Source organism: Cucurbita maxima, unplaced genomic scaffold (genome assembly GCF_002738345.1).
Source record: "Cucurbita maxima cultivar Rimu unplaced genomic scaffold, Cmax_1.0 Cma_Scf00011, whole genome shotgun sequence".
Classification (NCBI taxonomy): Eukaryota; Viridiplantae; Streptophyta; class Magnoliopsida; order Cucurbitales; family Cucurbitaceae; genus Cucurbita; species Cucurbita maxima.
The window spans coordinates 4,785,405-4,805,231 of NW_019272027.1; the positions used below are offsets into that span (position 1 = coordinate 4,785,405).

General features: G+C 37.6%; 5 protein-coding genes across 7 annotated transcripts in view; 3 read left to right on the forward strand and 2 right to left on the reverse strand.

The window, feature by feature from the left end:
• LOC111486516 (protein DEHYDRATION-INDUCED 19 homolog 3-like) overlaps positions 1-469 on the reverse strand; it is a 4,948-nt gene extending 4,479 nt beyond the window's left edge. The window contains exon 1 of one of the 2 annotated variants that reach the window (XM_023133700.1): positions 159-469. In XM_023133700.1, the coding sequence (XP_022989468.1) occupies positions 159-234 (76 nt within the window). In that variant the 5' untranslated portion in view covers positions 235-469. The remainder of the gene's footprint in view (positions 1-158) is intronic. The other variant, XM_023133699.1, reaches the window with a different exon arrangement.
• Positions 470-5,910: 5,441 nt separating this feature from the next.
• Positions 5,911-9,078, forward strand: LOC111486447 (nucleolar protein 56-like). Of its 2 annotated transcripts, XR_002718882.1 has the most exons (9): positions 5,911-6,227; positions 6,368-6,582; positions 6,692-6,849; positions 7,028-7,215; positions 7,296-7,548; positions 7,764-7,912; positions 8,028-8,256; positions 8,315-8,443; positions 8,483-8,534. XR_002718882.1 is itself a non-coding variant. In XM_023133610.1 (8 exons), the coding sequence occupies exons 1-8, from the start codon at positions 6,020-6,022 to the stop codon at positions 8,908-8,910; spliced, it is 1,662 nt and encodes a 553-aa protein (XP_022989378.1). In that variant the 5' UTR covers positions 5,911-6,019; the 3' UTR covers positions 8,911-9,078. The 2 variants fall into 2 exon arrangements, 1 of the variants encoding a protein (XP_022989378.1); XM_023133610.1 differs by lacking the exons at positions 8,315-8,443; positions 8,483-8,534 and adding an exon at positions 8,555-9,078 and having other exon boundaries at positions 8,028-8,162.
• Positions 9,079-9,855: 777 nt separating this feature from the next.
• Positions 9,856-11,432, forward strand: LOC111486528 (GATA transcription factor 16-like). The gene is made up of 3 exons (XM_023133716.1): positions 9,856-10,060; positions 10,159-10,263; positions 10,744-11,432. Exons 1-3 carry the CDS (start codon positions 10,034-10,036, stop codon positions 11,083-11,085), a joined length of 474 nt encoding a protein of 157 aa, XP_022989484.1. The 5' UTR covers positions 9,856-10,033; the 3' UTR covers positions 11,086-11,432.
• Positions 11,433-16,670: 5,238 nt separating this feature from the next.
• Positions 16,671-17,632, forward strand: LOC111486535. Its single transcript, XM_023133725.1, has 3 exons — positions 16,671-16,901; positions 17,170-17,318; positions 17,472-17,632. The coding sequence occupies exons 1-3, from the start codon at positions 16,820-16,822 to the stop codon at positions 17,547-17,549; spliced, it is 309 nt and encodes a 102-aa protein (XP_022989493.1). The 5' UTR covers positions 16,671-16,819; the 3' UTR covers positions 17,550-17,632.
• An 859-nt stretch (positions 17,633-18,491) lies between these two features.
• On the reverse strand, positions 18,492-19,528 carry LOC111486520 (transcription factor bHLH149-like). Its single transcript, XM_023133704.1, has one exon. It carries the CDS (start codon positions 19,384-19,386, stop codon positions 18,763-18,765), a length of 624 nt encoding a protein of 207 aa, XP_022989472.1. The 5' UTR covers positions 19,387-19,528; the 3' UTR covers positions 18,492-18,762.
• Between the last annotated feature and the right edge of the window lie 299 nt (positions 19,529-19,827).

Below are 19,827 nucleotides of genomic sequence, written 5' to 3' on the forward strand. Positions count from 1 at the left end.
AAAAAAAAAAAAAAAAAAAAAAAAAAAAAAAAAAAAAAAAAAAAAAAAAAAAAAAAAAGAGGGTAATGGACAGAAAAGCAATTAGAAAGGCAGTGAGTTGGAAATGAGTGGAAAGGCAGTGAAAATGAGAAATGGAAATGAAGGAGGGGGAAGAAAACCAGATCGTGATAGAAGAGAAGATTGGTAGCGCTTAGAAGCAGAAGAAAGGCGAGAAGTCCAGGGATCAGCATCCATGGGTGGAGGTTCAATGTGGAGGAGGTTTGAAGCAAGTTGAGGAAGCTTGCGATCCCAGAGAGAAGAAGAAAAAGGGGGAGAAACCCTAGAGAGAGAAATTGGAGAGGGAGAAGTAAGGGGGAAGAAAAGCGAAGATTGAAGGGTTTTGAGGAGAGAGAGAGAGAGGAGAGAGAGAGAGAAAACTGCAAACTGAAAATCAAAAATTGGTTTTGTCGAAGCTGAATTTCACCAACCAAAATGGAAGAAAGAGAAACCAAATAATTAATTGCAACTCTATATTTATATATTCCTTTTATCTCTGTTCTTTTAATTCTGTTTTTTATTACTAAAATACTTTACATTTTTTTTAATATTTTTAATCATTTGGTTTTGATTTGTTCCTAAGAATTTACGAACAATATTTGAGATTAAATTCAATTATCTAAAAATACACTATATTATTTTATTTTAAAATTATATTATATTTCGCTTTTAAAACACTATTTGAGCTCATTTTTAAACTATTTCAAAGTTTTGTAATTATTTTTCACTAGTACCTAAGTCTTACCTTTGCCCCTTTCATCCTTCGTGTGTCGTCCATTGGGATTTTCAAGGAAGAGGGTACGAGTATTTTATTGTTTCGATCTCGTGGTCACTATTGTGTGTAGGGATCTCACCATCAAGACCCACGAGCGGTCCGAGTGGAGGTGTACTAGAGCGAGTGGTGTGTGACCACCTCGAAGAAGGAGAAGGAGAAAGACGAAAAATTGGAGAGAGATGATTATAAAAGTTGCAATGAATCTAGTAAAGGAGAGATTTGCGGGCTCAAAATCAAGTTGAGTTGATATTGAATTTGAAATTCATCGTTCTAAATTCACTTATATAGGATAATTAAGAAATGTTTAAAGAAAGTGAGTAATATTTATATCAACACGGTGCACCTTCCTTTTTGGTGGCTCAACTATAGGAACTTCATGACTAAGTGTGTTTTACTTGGAGCAATCCTATGTTGGGTGACCTCTTAGGAATTTTTCTAAGATGCATGTGAGTGAGAACAAAGCATGCTAAAAGAACTCATGTTGGCTTGCGGAGATAGCCTTCACTTTTAAGAAGCGAGGAGTAGGTAGATTTCTGAATTCTAAATCCTTAGGTAAATTTCTGAATTCTAAATCCTGAACCATCAGAATCCTGAACATGAGTTATTATAAAAATACTCAGTAAACAATCTACTTGTAGGTTCTCATCACATCCTTGACCTATTAGGTACTCACGGGCTTTACTATGAGCTCTTGGAAGTCTGGACATACTCTTTACTACTGTCTAAGCATCTACTTGTAAGTTCTCATCGCATCCTTGACCTACTAGGCACTACGGACTTTACTCTGAGCACTTGGAAGTCTTGACATACTCTTGACCTACTAGGCACTACGAACTTTACTTTGAGCACTTGGAAGTCTTGACATACTCTTTACTACTGTCTAAGCATCTAAAGTGCTCAAGGTTTCGTGTAATAGCCCAAAATAAATAAACAAATAAAAAAAACTAAAAGATCGTAGCCAAACAATGCACTTAAAATTGGGTAGTAATATCTGTTTACACAATTGAAAACCTACTTACATATTGAAAATAATTAGAGAGAGAGGGAGATTGAGGAAAGATTTGTTGAACATTATTTAACAATAAAACAAGAAATAATTTTTACAGATGGCCAAGGTAATTAGGGAAATAATTTTATAGAGTTCAAACTTAAAATTGATGTCATGAGCTCATATAGGTTGACTCGAATTTCAAAGGACGGAATCGAACTTTCATTAAAGATATATTTGTAACGACTTAAGCGAGCCAGGTAAGTGACCTTACTATCGACATGGTTATATTTGATGTTGACATGTGTCATATATATTGATATGTGTGAATTGTCTGTGGATCGATATGCTTCCTATATGTTATGTTATGTTATAATATGTAGATTGTATGATAATAATTATAGTATGATGTGCTCAATGATATGTTTGAGATAGGATACGAGAAGAATGCACAAAACGAAATGTAACGATAGGAGTAAGATACGTTCATGAAACGTTAAGTTTAGGTTACACACCGAAGTGCTATGGATAGGAGAGATTGATGAAAGAATACGGTTAGGTTATGGGTAGAAAGGGATAAGTTTGTGATAGATTGATAGAACGATAGCGTTAGGATACGTTCTTGTGATGATATGACTAAGGTACGTTACGTAATGATATGTCTGTGATAGGTATAAGAACGTTAAAGCTATGGTAAGTTAGAGAACGATATGACTATGAAGTGTTTACGTTATGACTTGTTTATGATATGATACATTGTATGCTAGATTATTGTGCTTAAGTACATAGTCATGTGAACGTGAACGTATGTTATGTATGTTGTTTAGTCTGATGTGATGTGTAATGCATGTAACGATATGTTGTTCTTGAATGGTTATGGCATGATTGTATGGAATGTTTGAATGTAAACAACATGAATTGTATGACATGAAACATGGTAAACTGTCTGGAACCATAACCCTAATAGGAATATGTACGAAATGTAAATTGAAAATGAGAAGGACATAAAGCATGGAACGTGACAGGGGGGTTATGTTCATTAATAATAAATGTAGAAGTAGTGGGGACCTTAGGCATTATGTGTGTTCATTCATCTGGGGGATACCCCTATCCCATCACAAGGGTACGGACGCATACATCAAATGGCAGGATAACGATCGTAATGCGTTGCATAGCGTTGTCGTGATGGTTACTAGTTTTAACGAGTCTCAACATAAGGGGCTCCCAGAGTATGCCTACTGGATAATGATAGTGGCCCAGCGGTGTGTGAATTAGCTGGTGAGCCCATACTCGCACATATGAGCTGTGTGTAGAGTATATGGTACACGTCCACTATTACCCGTTAGGACAGCACCGTAGGGAAAACGAAACGAAACGAAACGAAAGATAGGTCCCATCATTTCATTGCATGTGATTGTTGCATTTAACCCCAATAGTGGGATGACTTACTGAGTATTTCTTTAAATACTCAAGCTTTGTGCTACTACATTTTTCAGGTTAAGGCAAGACATTCCTGTACGGCTGACGACGACATCGTAACTCGAGATCATGGCATATGTATAGGATAGTGGTATTTATTTTCTTAGACTTAGGCTAGAATATGATGTTTTAAACTTAAACGCTTATTTATTTTATTTTGGGTCTTTTGTTGTGTCGTTTTAAAGATGTTTTTGAAACACGTAAGTCCATGACTGTGTTTTAAGTTAAAGGTTATGTTTTATGAAATTTAAATGAAGTCTTCCGCATTCAATGTTTATGGTACGTATACAGTAGCGACCTTAAATTAAGTAGAAAATTTCGGGTCATTACATTTCGAACAATACTTTGGCTGCTCACAGATCCACTTTGGGCATGAAGGAGGTGGTTCACTAATTTTTGGCACACATGTCTTCCAGGTGACAAATCTAATCTCTAAGCTCAACTTACTTTTCTATTTTTAGACTTAGGTAGCTTGCTTTGTCTATGCAATGTGAAGCCAGTGTCCTCAGTCAAGGTGCTACCTCGTAGAACTCTCTCTCTCTAATGGGGATAGTATGGTGTGTGGTAGTCTGCTCGTCTTCTATAGAAGATTAGCTACAAAACCCTTCCCACAAGACCATATACTCACCCAAAGTTGTGTAGCTCCAATCCTTCGACGCACTTCCCTAATAGGCCTATACCTATCTGCATAGTACTTGTGAGATCCCACATTAGTTGGAGATCGGAATGAATCATTCTTTACAAGAGTGTAAAAACCTCCTAATAGCGCATTTTAAAACTGTGAGGTTAACGAGCCCTAACGAACATATTTTAAAATTGTGAGGCTAACAAGCCGAAGAAGACAGTATTTGTTAGCAGTGGGCTTGAACCATTACAAATGGTATCGGAACTAGTTACCAAGCGGTGTGCCAGCGAGGATGATAAGCCCCGAAGGGAGGTGTATTGTGAGATCCCACATCGATTGGAGAGGGTTAACGAGTCCAACGAGGATGCTAAGCCCCGAAAGGAAGTGAATTGTGAGATCTCACGTCGATTGGATAGAAGAACGAGTGTTAGCCAAGATGCTGAGCCTCAAAGGGAGGTGAATTGTGAGACCCCACATTAGTCGGAGAGGGGAACAAAATATTCTTTATAAGAATGTGGAAACCTCTCCCTCGGAGACGTGTTTTAAAATCATGAGACTAATGGGCAGAAGCGAATAATATCTGTTAACGATGGGCTTGGGGCATTACAGTACTGGTACTAGAGTGGATAGGGTAGTGGAAACCCTAATGGCTCTGTCCATACATACTCTTAGCAACAAATAGGCTACCTTTGTCTTTCTTGTATGACGTAGAGTCTACTAGGTTCTTAGGCCTCTAGGTGGTTTAAAACTTGTCTCTTGTTTCTAGGATGTCTAGGACCTACTCCTCGAATAATCCACTCTTTGGGTACACACAAGTCTATATATTTGATCGTCGCTCACAATCCTGGGGAGAGGTATGTGACACCATGGGATTGTGACACATTTATCGTCATGCCACTCTCTAAGGTATATTATGAGGCATTTCCAATTTGGCAGGTGTAGACATCATTTTAGCGAATGGTCATACATTGTGGTGGAGCCTCCATCCAGTGTCTGATTGACACCTATTTTGGTGAGCTTCCATCTTTTATCTAGACGGACTTAACTCTAGAGTTGCATGTCCAAACTCCTTTCTAAACTTCAAATTTCAAGGGTAAGGCTGGGACCTTACCCGACCCTTTATCAAGTGTATTTTTGTCCCTCATGTTGATATCATTGCCTCGATGTTGCTTATGTTTCACTCGACTTCAATGCACATCTATTTGGTGTGTTAGATGATGCACCATTCTTCTCGGTCATATCATGACACTCTTCTACCTTGACACTCATGTGACCAAATGGATGTCACGGTGTCTTTTTGCTTGTCACTATATGAAGGTCACAACATAAGTGATGGTTTTGGGGCGAATCAACTCACATTCCATCCAAATCCCAAACCCACCTCGTGTGAGCTGAGGCCCAAGCCTCAACACACATGTCAGCCCACATGCACGCCTTGAACTCCAAGACTCAATTCGCACATACACGTTATCAGAGCAGCCAATATCAAGGTGAAGCACCCGACGTGACCCAAGCCTAAAGTCGAGCTTGAGTTGTAAACGAACATATTATTGAAATGCTTACGATATAGGTTAGATGAAGTTTATTGATGCACGACTAACACAACATATGCTTAATCATATTATAAAACATGCTTGAAATACCATGAAAATGCAGGTTCGAATTTAAGTCAAATTATGCACAGAAATCTCACTAAACTATGATTTTATACACGAGACTTCATGCATATGTTGTGTTCATAAGTTTATAGATTTACTTATCCACTCATGTATACGAACACATACCTATGATATATTATTTCATATTCTATTTTTTTTTTTGTGTTCGTTCAGTTGTCTAATGGATTTATGTGCACATGCGTAGACGGAGTATTATAGATCTAGACATGAAAACATTCAGGCCCATTTGCAGGCCCATTTTCAGGCCCATTTGGTCTTGGGCCTCGAAGCCCAGCCCAACAAAATGAACTCTGGTTAGAATTCAGTAAAAAGCTTTCATCCCCATCTCACAAACCCTAAACCCTAAACCCTACACCTTCGCTTTCTCTCATCTCATCTCAACTCCGGCAGCTGACGCCTTCAGACAACTTCTTTAGTGTCCCTCTGGTTTTCTTCCCATGGCGTTAACGTATCTTCTATATGAATCTGCTTCTGGTTATGCTCTCTTTCATGCCCATGGCCTCGACGAAATTGGCCAGAACACTGAAGCTGTTCGGAGCTCCGTCTCCGACCTCAACCGCTTCGGCAAGGTCGTCAAACTTGCCGCATTCCACCCCTTTGAGTCCGCTCTCGATGCGCTTAAGCAATGCAACTCGGTCTCCGAAGGTAACTAACTCCCTCAACGACTCAATCTACCATGCAGTCGTTTGACTTCCGGTTTTAATCGTTTCCTCGAATCAATTGTTTTGTATACCACGTTGAATCTTTTCAGTTTCTGTTGCAAATAATGTATTGGTAAATGGCAGGGCTTATGACTGATGAGTTGAGGAGTTTTCTGGAAATTAATCTTCCGAAAGTCAAGGAAGCTAAGAAGGCCAAGTTCGTTTTGGGACTAGCTGAACCCAAAATTGGGTCGAACATATTTGAAGAAACTAAAATCCCATGTCAAAGTAATGAGTTTGTTTTGGAGCTGCTTCGGGGTGTGCGTCTACACTTCGACAAATTCATAAAGGACCTCAAGGTTTGCCTGCTCGGCTGCTCCTACTATTTCACTTTGATTTCTTGCAGTATTGATTTGTATCTACAGTCAAATTACTTCTTTTCCTCTAACCGTTTATTTGTATCTACAGTCATCAGATTTGGAGAAGGCCCAGCTTGGTCTCGGACACAGTTACAGTCGAGCAAAGGTCAAGTTCAATGTTAACCGTGTTGATAACATGGTGATTCAAGCAATCTTCCTTCTTGACACTCTAGACAAGGACATTAATTCCTTCTCCATGAGAGTCAGGTATTTTATTAAACTAGCAGCATCAGTTTTTGAGGAAGCTTTAAAATCTGGAGAAAAGCTTACTTTTGTTTCTCTCTTTCAAGATGGTGATTTCGGATGCTATTTTAACAATCTTTGTTTCTCCGGGAAATCACGAGTCTTTGTCATCAATTACTTCATGTTTACTTTTATGCTGCAGAGAGTGGTATTCATGGCATTTCCCTGAGTTGGTGAAGATTGTGAGTGACAATTATCTTTATGCCAAAGTTTCTAAATTTATCGAGGACAAATCGAAGTTGGCAGAAGATAAAATCCCTGGTTTGATTGACATTATTGGTGATGAAGATAAAGCAAAGGAGATTGTTGAAGCAGCCAAAGCCTCCATGGGTATATCTCTGGCTAATTTCATTTTCCTATGATTTTTGTTATTTTTCCGATACCTGATTTGGTACTCGTCTATACTGCAGGCCAAGATTTGTCTCCAATTGACTTGATCAATGTTCAGCAATTTGCACAGAGGGTGATGGATCTATCTGAATACAGGAAGAAGCTTTTTGATTACCTAGTTTCCAAAATGAATGATATTGCTCCCAATTTGGCCTCTTTGATTGGTGAAGTTGTTGGGGCCCGTTTGATTTCTCATGCCGGTAGTCTCACGAATTTGGCCAAGTGCCCTTCTTCCACCCTTCAGATTCTTGGTGCAGAGAAAGCACTCTTCAGGTTTGTGTCTTCCTCTGTTTTGAATTAGTAAGCATCATTTCCTCTTTAAGACCATAATGCCATGGGTTCTAATTTTGAAATATTATTCGTAAAACCGTAGAAATGTAGCCACTTAATTTTTTAAGTATATTCATGCCATGAAAGTAAAGTATTATTACTAGTTGAGATTTGTTTAATAAAATGCTGGTCCAATAAATTCATTTTTTTCTATTCAGGGCTTTGAAAACAAAGGGAAACACCCCTAAATATGGACTGATCTTCCATTCTTCTTTCATTGGGCGAGCGTCTGCACGGAACAAAGGCCGAATGGCTCGTTATCTTGCTAACAAATGTTCAATTGCATCGCGGATTGATTGCTTTGCAGGTAATTATTGTGTAGTTTTTGTGTAGTTTCCTGCATAATACAATGGACTATTTTCTATAGTAAGTTATGGCCACCAGTTGCTGGGTCTGATTTATAATTTTGTATTGCCATTTAGAGAAGAGTACCACAACCTTTGGGGAAAAACTTCGTGAGCAAGTTGAAGAGCGCCTGGACTTTTATGACAAGGGAATCGCACCTCGTAAAAACATAGATGTTATGAAGGATGCAATTGAAAGTGCAGATAACAAAGGTATAAATAATGCTATGATTGTGACTGTTCACCTTAAGAATGGTCAATATTTGTTTGAGATAGTGTGGCTCTGCAACCATAGTTTTTCATGCTTAAATGTTTCCTTCTATCACTTTTATTTCTGGAAGATGCTGGAGTTGTGGAGGAGTAGGAGTACTACCTTGTTCACACTATGACCGTTTCTTTTATAATAATTCATTAACATTGGTGAATTCCACATGTTTTTAAAATGGATCCTTCTTTATTTTTAATGTGATAACGATGTGACTAACAGTTGATGGAAGGGGAAAATTTATCTTCCATGATATATACCTACCTATTACCTATGTTTGTTTGTTTTGGGTATGGTTGGTGTTTTGAGCACTTGACACTGATGAAAAATATTGTGGCAGCAACTGATATGGATATAGAAGAAGTGCCAAGTGAAGGCTCAGGGAAAAAGAACAAGAAAAAGAAATCGAAAGGCAATGCGAACGGTGAGGTAGCGGGTGAAAACGGTGATGTCGGGGTGGATGTGAAATCGGAAAAGAAGGAGAAGCGAAAGTTGGATAGGAAAACAGAGGAGGAGGGTTCAGAAGACATAAATGGAGTAAAGGGAGAGGAAGAAGCAGGGAAGAAGAAGAAGAAAAAGAAGAGCAAGGAGGAAAAGGTGGTGGTGGTGGATCATGTAGAAGATGGTAAGAAGAAAAAGAAGAAAAAGTTGAAAAGGGAAGAAGATGATAATGATGATGATGATGATGATGAATAGGTTCTTATGAAATGTGGCTGTGGCTCTTTTTGATGTTCGATCCACAGTTTGGTTTGGTCCTTATGAATGGATGAAATTGTATTGTTCTCTTAAATTTGTTTGATTGATTGAGCTGTTGTTTATCTTTAGTATAAAAGATTATCTTACAAGATGAGTTCCCTTTATTTCTATTTGTCCATGCACTTCTCATCTAACATAGTCACCTAAAAGCTAGCTTCTTATACACTAATTATGCAACAATCTCATCAACTGATTTTCTCAATCCAGGCGGAAACCCAATCTAAGTGCACTAGTTTTTTAAAAAGTTTTCATGCCCTTTTAAAGAGGGTTTCGTTCTCCTCTTCAATGGATGTTGAATTTTACATCTTTCATTCGCATTTTTTCCACTATGTTAGATCAAAGAATAACGTGAAACTTGCAGCATATTTATAATTGTTGAACACAACACTCTTTATTAACAGCAATTGATAAGAGATTACAAGACATAGAGGTATCTCTTGGGATGATAATCTAGGTTGGGTAGCCTAGATAGGTTGAGGGGAACGATAACCTAGGAAAGTAGAGGGGTATTTATACTAGATAGGGTTTAGGGTTTAGGGTATTATTACTAAATGAGCAAGCTCTAGATGCAATCAATGTATAACAAATTTAAATCTTTTTTTTAAAATATACAGATTTCTTCTCTAAAATATCTCGTTCTTTATTCTAAAATACTTAAATCATAAATATAAATAGAGTAATATAATTATTGGGCTTGACTATACTGGGGTAGCGATTTAAATGGTTGTGAGGCATATATTTTCCATGGCATGTTTGGCATGTATTACCATCGCATCATGTTTTGTGAGATTTCACAAGGTCATATATGATAAGCATGAATGGATGAAATACCAGTATTATGTGTATCATCTCACGGTCGAAAAGAAAAACACAAAATAATATACCCCATTTGTTTGGGCGTTTATTTCTGAGTTTAGGGTTTTGGCAATGCCGTCTAGGGTTTTTCCTCCCTTTTCTTATCCCTTCTCTCTCCCTCTCTTCCCCTGTCGGTTCCTCTCCCTCTCCCTCTTCTCTTTTTCCACTCACTAATGATCATCTTCACTTTTCTTCACAATACCTCCAAATGGGTATGATGGACGTCACACAAAAGGTCGGTTTCACAGCGCTTCATACTAATCTAATCCCCTCTTCTTTCTTTTCCACAACTGAGGGAGCAATCATTACATTAATTCCACTTCTGTTCTTCAGGGGCTGTCGCCGAGGACCCAACTCCAGGACCAGACCAAGAAATGCTGTGTTGATTGCAATACTACCAAGACTCCTTTGTGGCGTGGAGGCCCTGCTGGTCCTAAGGTTTCTCTTATCGCCTTTTTCTTCTTTTTCCCTCTCTTTTAATCTTCTGCTTCCTTCAGCTTCTTCTTAGTATGTCGGATTCATGGTTTCTTTCTGATTATTCATTTCTTCTGGGTTTTTTTTCGTATCCATTATCGTTTTAGCTTTCTGCTCTGTTTCTGGTTATGTTCTTCTTCATTCTTGAAACTGGGTTTCTACTCTGTTCTTGTACCTGTTCTTCTTCCAGCATTTTGTTTGTTCCATTTTTAGCTTCTGATATGGATTCATGTTCGTTTTTGGTTCTATTTGTATTGGGTTTCTCCACTATCTATCAAACCTACCTACCCATCTCCACAACTGTTCTTAATGTTCATCTATTTTCTCATCAATACATTCAATAGTTCTCTCTAGTTTTTTTCTACTTATCCCTCGTATTTAGCTTCTAAAGAATGAAAAACTCTAAAAGAAAAACCGCTGTTCCCCTATATGGGATTTTTGCAGTCACTGTGTAATGCATGTGGGATCAGGTTTAGAAAGAGAAGAATATCCACAAACAGAGGATATGTGAGGAAGAGGGAGAGACCTCATAGCTCCACCACTTCTTCTTCTTCTTCCAGTGGCACAACGGCCATCAATACCACCACCAGCGGTGGCGGTAGTGGAGATGGGGAGGAGGATTTGGGGGAATGTAGGTCATTGAGGATGAGGGTGATGATGCCATTCAGGGAGGAGGTGGTGGTGGTGCAGAATGTGTCATCGGTTCAGAAACAGGGGAAGCTTGGGGAGGAGGAGCAGGCGGCGGTGCTGTTAATGGCGCTGTCTTGTGGTTCTGTGTTTGCCTGAGGAAGAGGAGGAAGAAGGTATAGAAAGTAGAGAGTTCTAACAAATACTAATTACACCAACAACAGCAGCACCTCATTTCCTGTGCTAGTTCGTCACTTTCTTTTGGTTGAATCTCTAAATTAATGAGATGGAAGAAACCCAAAATAGTAGGAATTGGGTTTGTTTCCAAAAGGATAGCTCCAGGAAAATCAAGAAGGGAGATTATTATTAGGAAATTCAAGATCATATTTTGTGTAGTTGTAGTATCCTTCTGTTCTTTAGTTCATGTCTGTAAATATATGTTGATCTTGAAGAACCACAGGTATTGTTTTCAAGCTTTCAATCATAGATTACTCGCATTAACCTTTATACTTCCATAAATACAACATTCTAATTTCATTCATAACAAACTTGAAAAAATAAAACTACTTAAAATCAAATGATTATTTTCCCAAGACGCCCTTAAATCTCGATGGTTTGAATCATGTTCAAATGTGTTTTAATTTGGAGATTCGATCTATGTGGGCTATGGTTAATTTGATTTTTGGTTGTTTAGAGTGATAACATAATCTATCAAGAAGTGTATTAGAGAAACATTGGTATCAAGAAGTGTATTAGAGAAACATTGGTGGTGGTGTTGCATTTGACTCGCAAGAAAGTTTAGTAAACTTGTTAGTTCTTTCCCTATTAAAAGTACTGAAATTTTTTGTTCCAAGAAACTCTCTCTTCAAGTTGTTTTTTGTGATTAATTTTGTTTGTTTTGGCATATTATGATATTGGGACACCTTGAACATTTGGTATAAGAGTTACAATGTCGAAACAAGTGTTGTCACTACATAAAGTTGTTGAAAGAAGGGGAGTGTAACACTCTAGCACTCGCTATTCATGAAGAGTTATTAGGCAACATAGTCGCTAAATATGTGTCTTAATTGACTCTTGCTGCCATCTACTAATAAGTCTTAGAAGATGTCATTCTCATGTTCGTAGAGAAGGACTGAGCAAAGGTAGCATGGAAGATGCTACAAACAATGCATGTGGGTATTGAATGTACCAAGGAAGTAAGAGTGCAGATCTTGAAAAGTGAGTTCGAAGCTATCCACACGAAGGACGGTGAGTCAATAAACCAATTTGTCATGAAGTTGACAACAATCATCACAACATTCATTCATTAGGCGACTAGGTTATATATATAATAATAGTAAAATAAAAATAATAAAATAAAGAAGAAAAAAAAAACTGACCACACCCTACCCTAAATTATCTCCCTCATGAGAGAAAAGAAAAAGAAAGAAAAGATTTTATAGGGAAGGTCTATGGAAGAGAGATGATTAGGCGGATAATGGAAGAAAGATGTCATTTGAAAAAGTTTGTAGTTAGATTTACTTTGTTTTATAGAAGAAATTTGTTGCAATTATTTAGATATGAGTTAGAAATTATGATATCCTAATCCACGAGAAAAGAGAGCGATTAAAATTTGGCGGAATTAAAGAAGAATTAAAATTAAAAGAAAAAAAAATGAAAGAAAAGAAAATTAGAATGGATTGAAAATGACAATTACGGTATAGGAAATTAAAAAAATGATGAGGAGATAGGAAAATGGAAAATATAAAATATTATTATAATTTGTACCCATTAAATATAATATTATTACGAACCATATTTAAATTGAATGATCCAAATAGCTCGAAGTTTATTATCCAATACAATTTAGAAACCATGAAAATATGGAATTCGATTTTTACTGAAGTTTTGTTTTAGAGTCGTATTTTATATTGTTAGTTGGATTATTAATTAAAATGTGAAATACTAACAAAAGATGACGAACGGTGTAATAGGAAGTGAACTCCGACAACATTTAGAATAGTTCTCGAGGAGTGGGAACTTGCGTTAATTAAATTAGGGAGTACTCCAGCTAAAGCCAACCAAGTAAGTGGCCTTACTATACGATAGACTAAAGATTGTTTGAATTATGATGATGTATAAGTATGACGTTGTGTTGTGATGTATGTTAAATGTACTTTATTTATGTTTCGATGCATGACGTACATGTTATATCTGATGTACTTAATGGCTTCTATGATGAGTATGATGTATGCATGACGATGTTATTAACATGATGATGTTTTCCATGTTGAACGTGTCTTATGATGTTGTTTGCCATATTGCATCATGTCGTTAGATCGACATAGGACACAACCCTAAGAGTATGAAAATGATATTAATGTAAATATCCACGAGCACGTGTTACATAGTGTAACCAAAAGATGAGACTAGAGGGTTGTGTCAGAAGAGATGTATAATTGGACTTAGAGAGACTTCACGCATATTGTATGTTCATAAGCATAGGGCTACTTCGCCTAGAGATGATGAGTGCAGACGCGCACGGTATGATGAGCGCAAATGCACACAAATGAGAGTGTTCATGAGGCGCATGACACTATGGGGTTCCGCTGACCTCCGGACGTCACTACAGATTAGCTTGACCAGAGGGTCCAGGAGGTGTGCGAGCGCCCTGGAGATTCACACTCACACGTGTGAGTCGTGTGTAGGGAAGTACTACACAGTCAATATGTCCAAGACTAGAGGCCACCCTTAGGATGATTAGAGATAGGTCCCTAATTTATGACGGCATGTGTTTGCATTAACATGACCCCTATAGTAGGGTCAGTTACTGAGTATTTCAGGCCGTGTGCCATATTGTTTTTTCAGTAAAGGCAAGGTGCCCATGTACAGTTGACGGCGGCATCGTGATCAGAGACTGTGGCGCGTGCATAGGATAATTGCATATTTAAAATTCCTAGTCTTGGTTAGGATAGGGTGTTTGCATTTCATTTATTTAAATTATTTAATTTGTAATTGTTTTATCTTATTTTGAACTCTAGCATGATGTTTGAAACACGTAAGTTCGACAGTGTTTTCTAATGTTTTAACGTATTTTGAAGTTTTAAATTTGTCTGCTAGTAAAGATGAGCATTCTTAGAGTTATATTCTGCATTAGAAATGAGCATGAGACGTTAGTGGCGACTCTAGATATGTGAAAATTTAGGGTTGTTATAGTGGAGGAGATGTTCATCATCATGAAGTTTCTTCGAGTTGTCCTTCTTGAGATTCATGCATATGTTACTTCCATTGGGCAGTTCGTCGACCTTAGTAACATGTCAGTTAAGGAGGTCGTTAGTCGTCTCAAGGTCTATAGGAGAGACTTCATGGCTATGACGATAGAGAGGAGGAGAAACATCTCTTACTGACACATAAGGAGTGGCTCGCACAGACAAAAAGGGAAGATGCGACTGATTCTTCCTTTTTCAGGTACGAATAGACATGACTGCCACAACAAGGAAAGTAGAGGTCGTGGTCGCAGACGTGGTGGCAAATGAGGTCGTAACAATACCTCACAAATTCATGACAATGTCAACCTTGGACGGACAAGAGTATGATTAAGTATTACTCTTGTGGAAAATACAAGCATTATGCAGCATAGTGCCACAAGAAGAAGCGAATGAGGAGACAAACCTCATATTCACACATGATCAAGATTCTACATTGATGTTGGTCGAGAAGATGGCCAATTTGTTGATGCTCAAGGAAGAGATGATTATGGTGAACCTTCTCACAAAAGGAGAAGACTGAGTGGATACTAGCATTGGAACCTAGACAATGGAGCAAGCAACACATGATCGAAGATCGAACAAAGTTTAAGAAGCTTGATGAGAAGCTCATTGGAAACCTGAAGTTTAGCGATAGATCAATTGTATCGATATGCCATAGGCCATAGGATAAGTGTCATTCATACTTGAGTCATTCAGTCAAGATCAAAAGCATTTTAATAATAAATCCACCCACTTTGTTGGCATAAGCTGAAGTTAGTAAATTTTTTGAGTTATGTTCGTTTGGTCCTGCTTGTCGAGTTTTGGTTCCTAAGCTGAGGTTCAGTTAGTAGTTTCGGTTTGAAGTAGAGGTTCGTCAAGAATGATAAGCACCAACAAATCTAGATTTGCAAAGCTAGAGGTCCTTTAGGATCATTGCAAACTTTCACAAATAAAACTAACTTTTAACAAATAATTCCAACCAAGAGTAATTAGACAGATGAATAGTTAGAAGGATGAATAACTCTTAGATAGAACTTTGAATTTATGATGTTCACTCTTAAATCAAAAGATGACTCACTCTAAGACTAATCAAAAGTAATTAGTTTAACTTCAAACTTAAAGCAAGATTTAAAAAAGAAAGTGTAACGCATGAAAAAAGATCAGAAATTACTGAGGTCTTCGGCGAGACCTGAAAAACTCCGGCGAGCGCTAGAGTTTTTCGTTCTAACACCTCACGACGCGCCTCGCCGATGCCCCGGATCTCCACTCCCCATCTCAGTCTTCAGCCACGACTCAAAACACCTGCACAGTGAGAGAACGAGAGAGAGAGAGAGGAAAAGAAAGATACGTAACTTTCGCCGGCGAGCATGAATGGAGAAGAACCAACGTCGGAACCTCCAAGTTTTTGCCTCGAAAAGAACCACCGAGGTCTGTACACACACAAGTGGCAAGTTTCATTCTCTTCTTCATAATTCTTAGCATTTTTTCTATTCATTTCATTCTCTTCTTAATCATTTTTTCGATTCATACCATTCTCTTCTTGATTTAATATACTGATATTATAAAGACATTTGGGTTAAAAAATCTTTTTTCTCTTTTTACTGATTCAATCGACTTCCAAATAGCCTACATTTGTAAAGACTTCGATTGTGAGTTCGTAATCCTCCAAAATTTGACCTGTTCATATCCTGGACTGATTTTTATTTTTTTATTTTTGGTTCGAAACAATTTTTAAATCATACTGGAGGTAGATGATTTCTCGTTCCTCTCAAATCTAGGAGCCCAAACAGAAAATGAAAGATTGGCTTTAGGGAGAACTTCTGATATTCTGTAGGGCTTGAACAGTTCTGCGTTCTGTGGTATTAGTTTGAATTAAAGTGAGTTAGGTGTTGGCAGGTTAGGAAGAGTATTTTGTTTTATTAAAAGAGATTTGGTGGAGTTTTTATTTTTTTGAAGTATAGAATTAATTGGAATCCTTATCAGTTAGAACTAGATTTCCATTCAAAATATTGGAAGTTTTAGAAGTCCTTGGGTGATCTTGTTATTTCCATGAATGCAATGGATCAATTCAATGCTTCCATGGCCATTCTATCGAATATTTGTATGGAAAGAAGATATCAAAGGATCTTTGAAGTCAAATCTTCAGCTTGGTCGGATCATTTTAAGGTCATGAAATGTAAAGCTTTTTGATGGTACTCTCTGTCTACATTCTTTTTTGGTAATTCTTCTTATGACATCATACATCATGAATCATCAGAGCAACAGCCAGAGCCCGCGTCGACCTTTTATCTAATAAAAGTATCCCTTCCAAAAGTTGGGAGTTTCTTTCACGTATTAGCTCTAGAATTACTATGGTTATCCGAGTAGCAAATACCATATAGTTGATTTTGTGATGTCCCATATTGGTAGGGGAGAAGAACAAAACACCCTTTATAAGGGTGTGGAAACCTCACCTAGCAGACGCGTTTTAAAGCCTTGAGGGAAAGCCCAAAGAGTATAATACCTGCTAGCTCGTTACAGATTTAATGAGCCATTTGCAGTTTCACAATCTGAATTAGTTCATAACTAAACGTGCAAGACTTAAACTTAAAAACTTAAGACCTTCCTCCCTAGAGGAATTGCATCTGATTTGAAACTGATGGGTTTGTTGTTCCACAGCAAGAAGAATGGCATGGAGGCAGATTATACTGCAACCATACTCAGCTCCTTTATTTGCTAGATTCTTTTCTAAATCTACCCCATATGTCGGCAAGTGTTTTTTCACTCTTATTTTCTTTAAAAACTTATTCTCATCTGACCCAGGAATTGAGCCTTATACTTCATTTGTCAACTCTTTACTGAATGAATTTATTACCCAAAGAGGCAGAGCATGATTGTGTAGTAAAGGAAGTGTTCATAGTTTTGATATCTTCGTATGTCATCCATCATTGGTTTGCTATTATTATTTCCTTGTAAGTGTGTGATCAATAAGATAAGAGATGTACATGTGCTTGATTTGTTGTCATTTGTGTTGTAGTAAAGGTCGGAATACCAGAGTTTTTAAATGGTGTTGGGTATGGGGTTGAGTCACATGTGCCTAAACTTGAATCAGAGATTGGTGACTTCCCGAAGCTGCTTGATACTCGCACACTTGAGCTCAAAAAACTTGGAATTCCATGCAAACATGTAAGTATTTCCTCAACTCAACAGTATTCATATTATTTGAATGATATGGATTAGCAAGACATAGACATGTTTCACCGCCAAAACAGCTCAAATGATAGCCATAGGCTTTGTATGCAATTATCAAAATGCTTCCATTCTTGTGGTATGTGGCAGAGGAAGCTGATATTGAAGTACACACATAAGTACAGGCTTGGACTATGGAGGCCCCGAGCTGATTTGGTGAAGGCCTGATGGTTTTAACAATGGGTTCATGAGGTGAATTGAATGATTTGGCTGATCCTTGGACCTCAGTTTGAATTGAATTGAATGATTCTTCATTTTACTGCCGATATAATATGTGTGCTCTATTGTCCTTACTTCCTAATATTTAATAAGCAAAACTCTTTATTGGTTCATATCTCTCATCAAAAGGTATTATTTGATAAAGTCTCTGATTCATATCTCTCATCAAAAGGTACTATTCGATAATGGATTGAAAAGCATATCAACAGGTCTTTCATTTTGCAAATGAGACATGTCTTCCCTATATTTAGTTTTAGACCGGCTTCTTTTGAAATGGATGCCTGAATGCCAAATGTGGCTCTAATAATCATCTAAGGAGTTAATTAGATACTAAAACTACACATGTCAATGTCAATTACCTTTAAAGAAGTTTCTAATGAACCCAATAACCAAAACTACCCCTAAAAATCTAGAATCGAAGGCTAGATTCGAGGGCATATATAGGCTAATTTGTGATTGAAGATGATGTTTTGAGACACACTACGACAGTGCTCCACGTTGATTCTCACCTAAAGTAACGACCCTCAATTTATTTTCGTTTACGATTCTAAAAAGGGGCAGAGATTAAATTAAGTTATTAAAAGAATAAAATTTGAAGACTACCAAAGCTATAACATAAAGGTTGAAAGTGCTAATAACATAAAAGTTGGAAGTGAAAAAGGAAAGGAAAGTATATTTAGGGTTTAGGGTTTAGGAAACAGAGAATGAGAAGATGATAATGATGGTACGATGCGCACGTGTGTGAGAATTTAATTAAAAAAAAAAAAAGAGCTTATCCATAAATGATTTTCACCCGTCCCTTTCTCATCTAACTTTTAATATCATCTCCTCCATTTTATCTCTCTTTTTCATGCTTCATCTTGATCTTATCACGATTAAATCTTAACATAATCTAAAAACACTTTCAAATTGTTGTTTCAATATTTCACTATGAAGTATGAACAATGTTGAATAGGAACAGAAAAGAAATAAAATAAACTCTAATTCACTAATTTCATGCTGCTCATTTTTCTTCTCTAATTATATTAAGAGAATCAGCATTAGGTACCCCTTCTCAATCAACAAATTCAAAACAAAAAAACGAAGAGATTAAAATGTGTACAATAAAATATTTCATAACAAAAAAAAAAACACCTGGCATTCCAAGCCTTGGACCTGGCTTCTACGAGTTCGTTCTGAAGTTTTGACGATCGGCCGGAGCACCGGCGAGAATCTCGGCAACGGCTGTCATGGCGCGGACCTGCATCTGTAGAGCGGCGATGTAATCTGTAGCTTCTTCAAGGAGGTTCGGGAATGAGATTTTCCGGCAGCCGGGAACCAGGCGGCCGAGAGTTCGAACTTTTCGCTGTACCGCCGGCAATTTCCTCGTCTTCGGTACTTCCAATTTCTTCGTCCACCTGCAGTTTCCGGCCGGTTTCACCTTCTTTTGCTTCTTGAGTTTGAGATCCAGTCGATTTGACAAGATCGCTCTGCTCCACCGCGTCTTGCCTTTAGCGGCAACGGCGAGAACTCGATCCGCCGTATCGCGTACTTTCCGGCCGTTAATCGAAGATCTCGCCAGCGGTAATGCGGATTTCTGGCTGATTCGATGGAGAGCCTGAACTAGTTTTGAAGAGTAAATATACTGCTCCAACTCTGTTCTCCACCGTGTTATCAAATCCGTGGATTCGGCGCCATGAATATCCGGCATTCGATTCTCCGATTCGATTTTTCGGCGTTTACACGGTCGCTTCTCCATGGAATCGGAATTCCTCGGCTCTCCCATTTTAGAGACAATCGCATCCATCTTAAGAAATCAATCACAGAAATATACGAGAACAAGCACACAAACGATCCGAGATTAAACAATCTGCAAATCAAATCAACCAAAAAAACAGTCGTAGAGAGGTGAAAATGAGATTTGGTTAGAGCTTCCGAAGCGGTGGTAGAGGGGGGACCGCGAGAGGGTAATTATAAGAGCAAGCAGAAGCAACCACGCGGGCTCTTCTCAATCACATCAATTTATTTATAACTTTTATATTATTATTTCTTCATAATTTAAAAAAAAATATTTATTTTAATTAATCATGTAATTTTGTGGATTAAGGGATGAATGAAGTGATTACTTAAGAACTAAGTCATGGTCGCAAATCAGATGGATTAGTTCAACCAAACACACAATAATTAAGGTTTTTTTTTTTTTTTTTTTTTTTTTTTTTTTTTTTTTTTTTTTTTTTTTTTTTTTTTT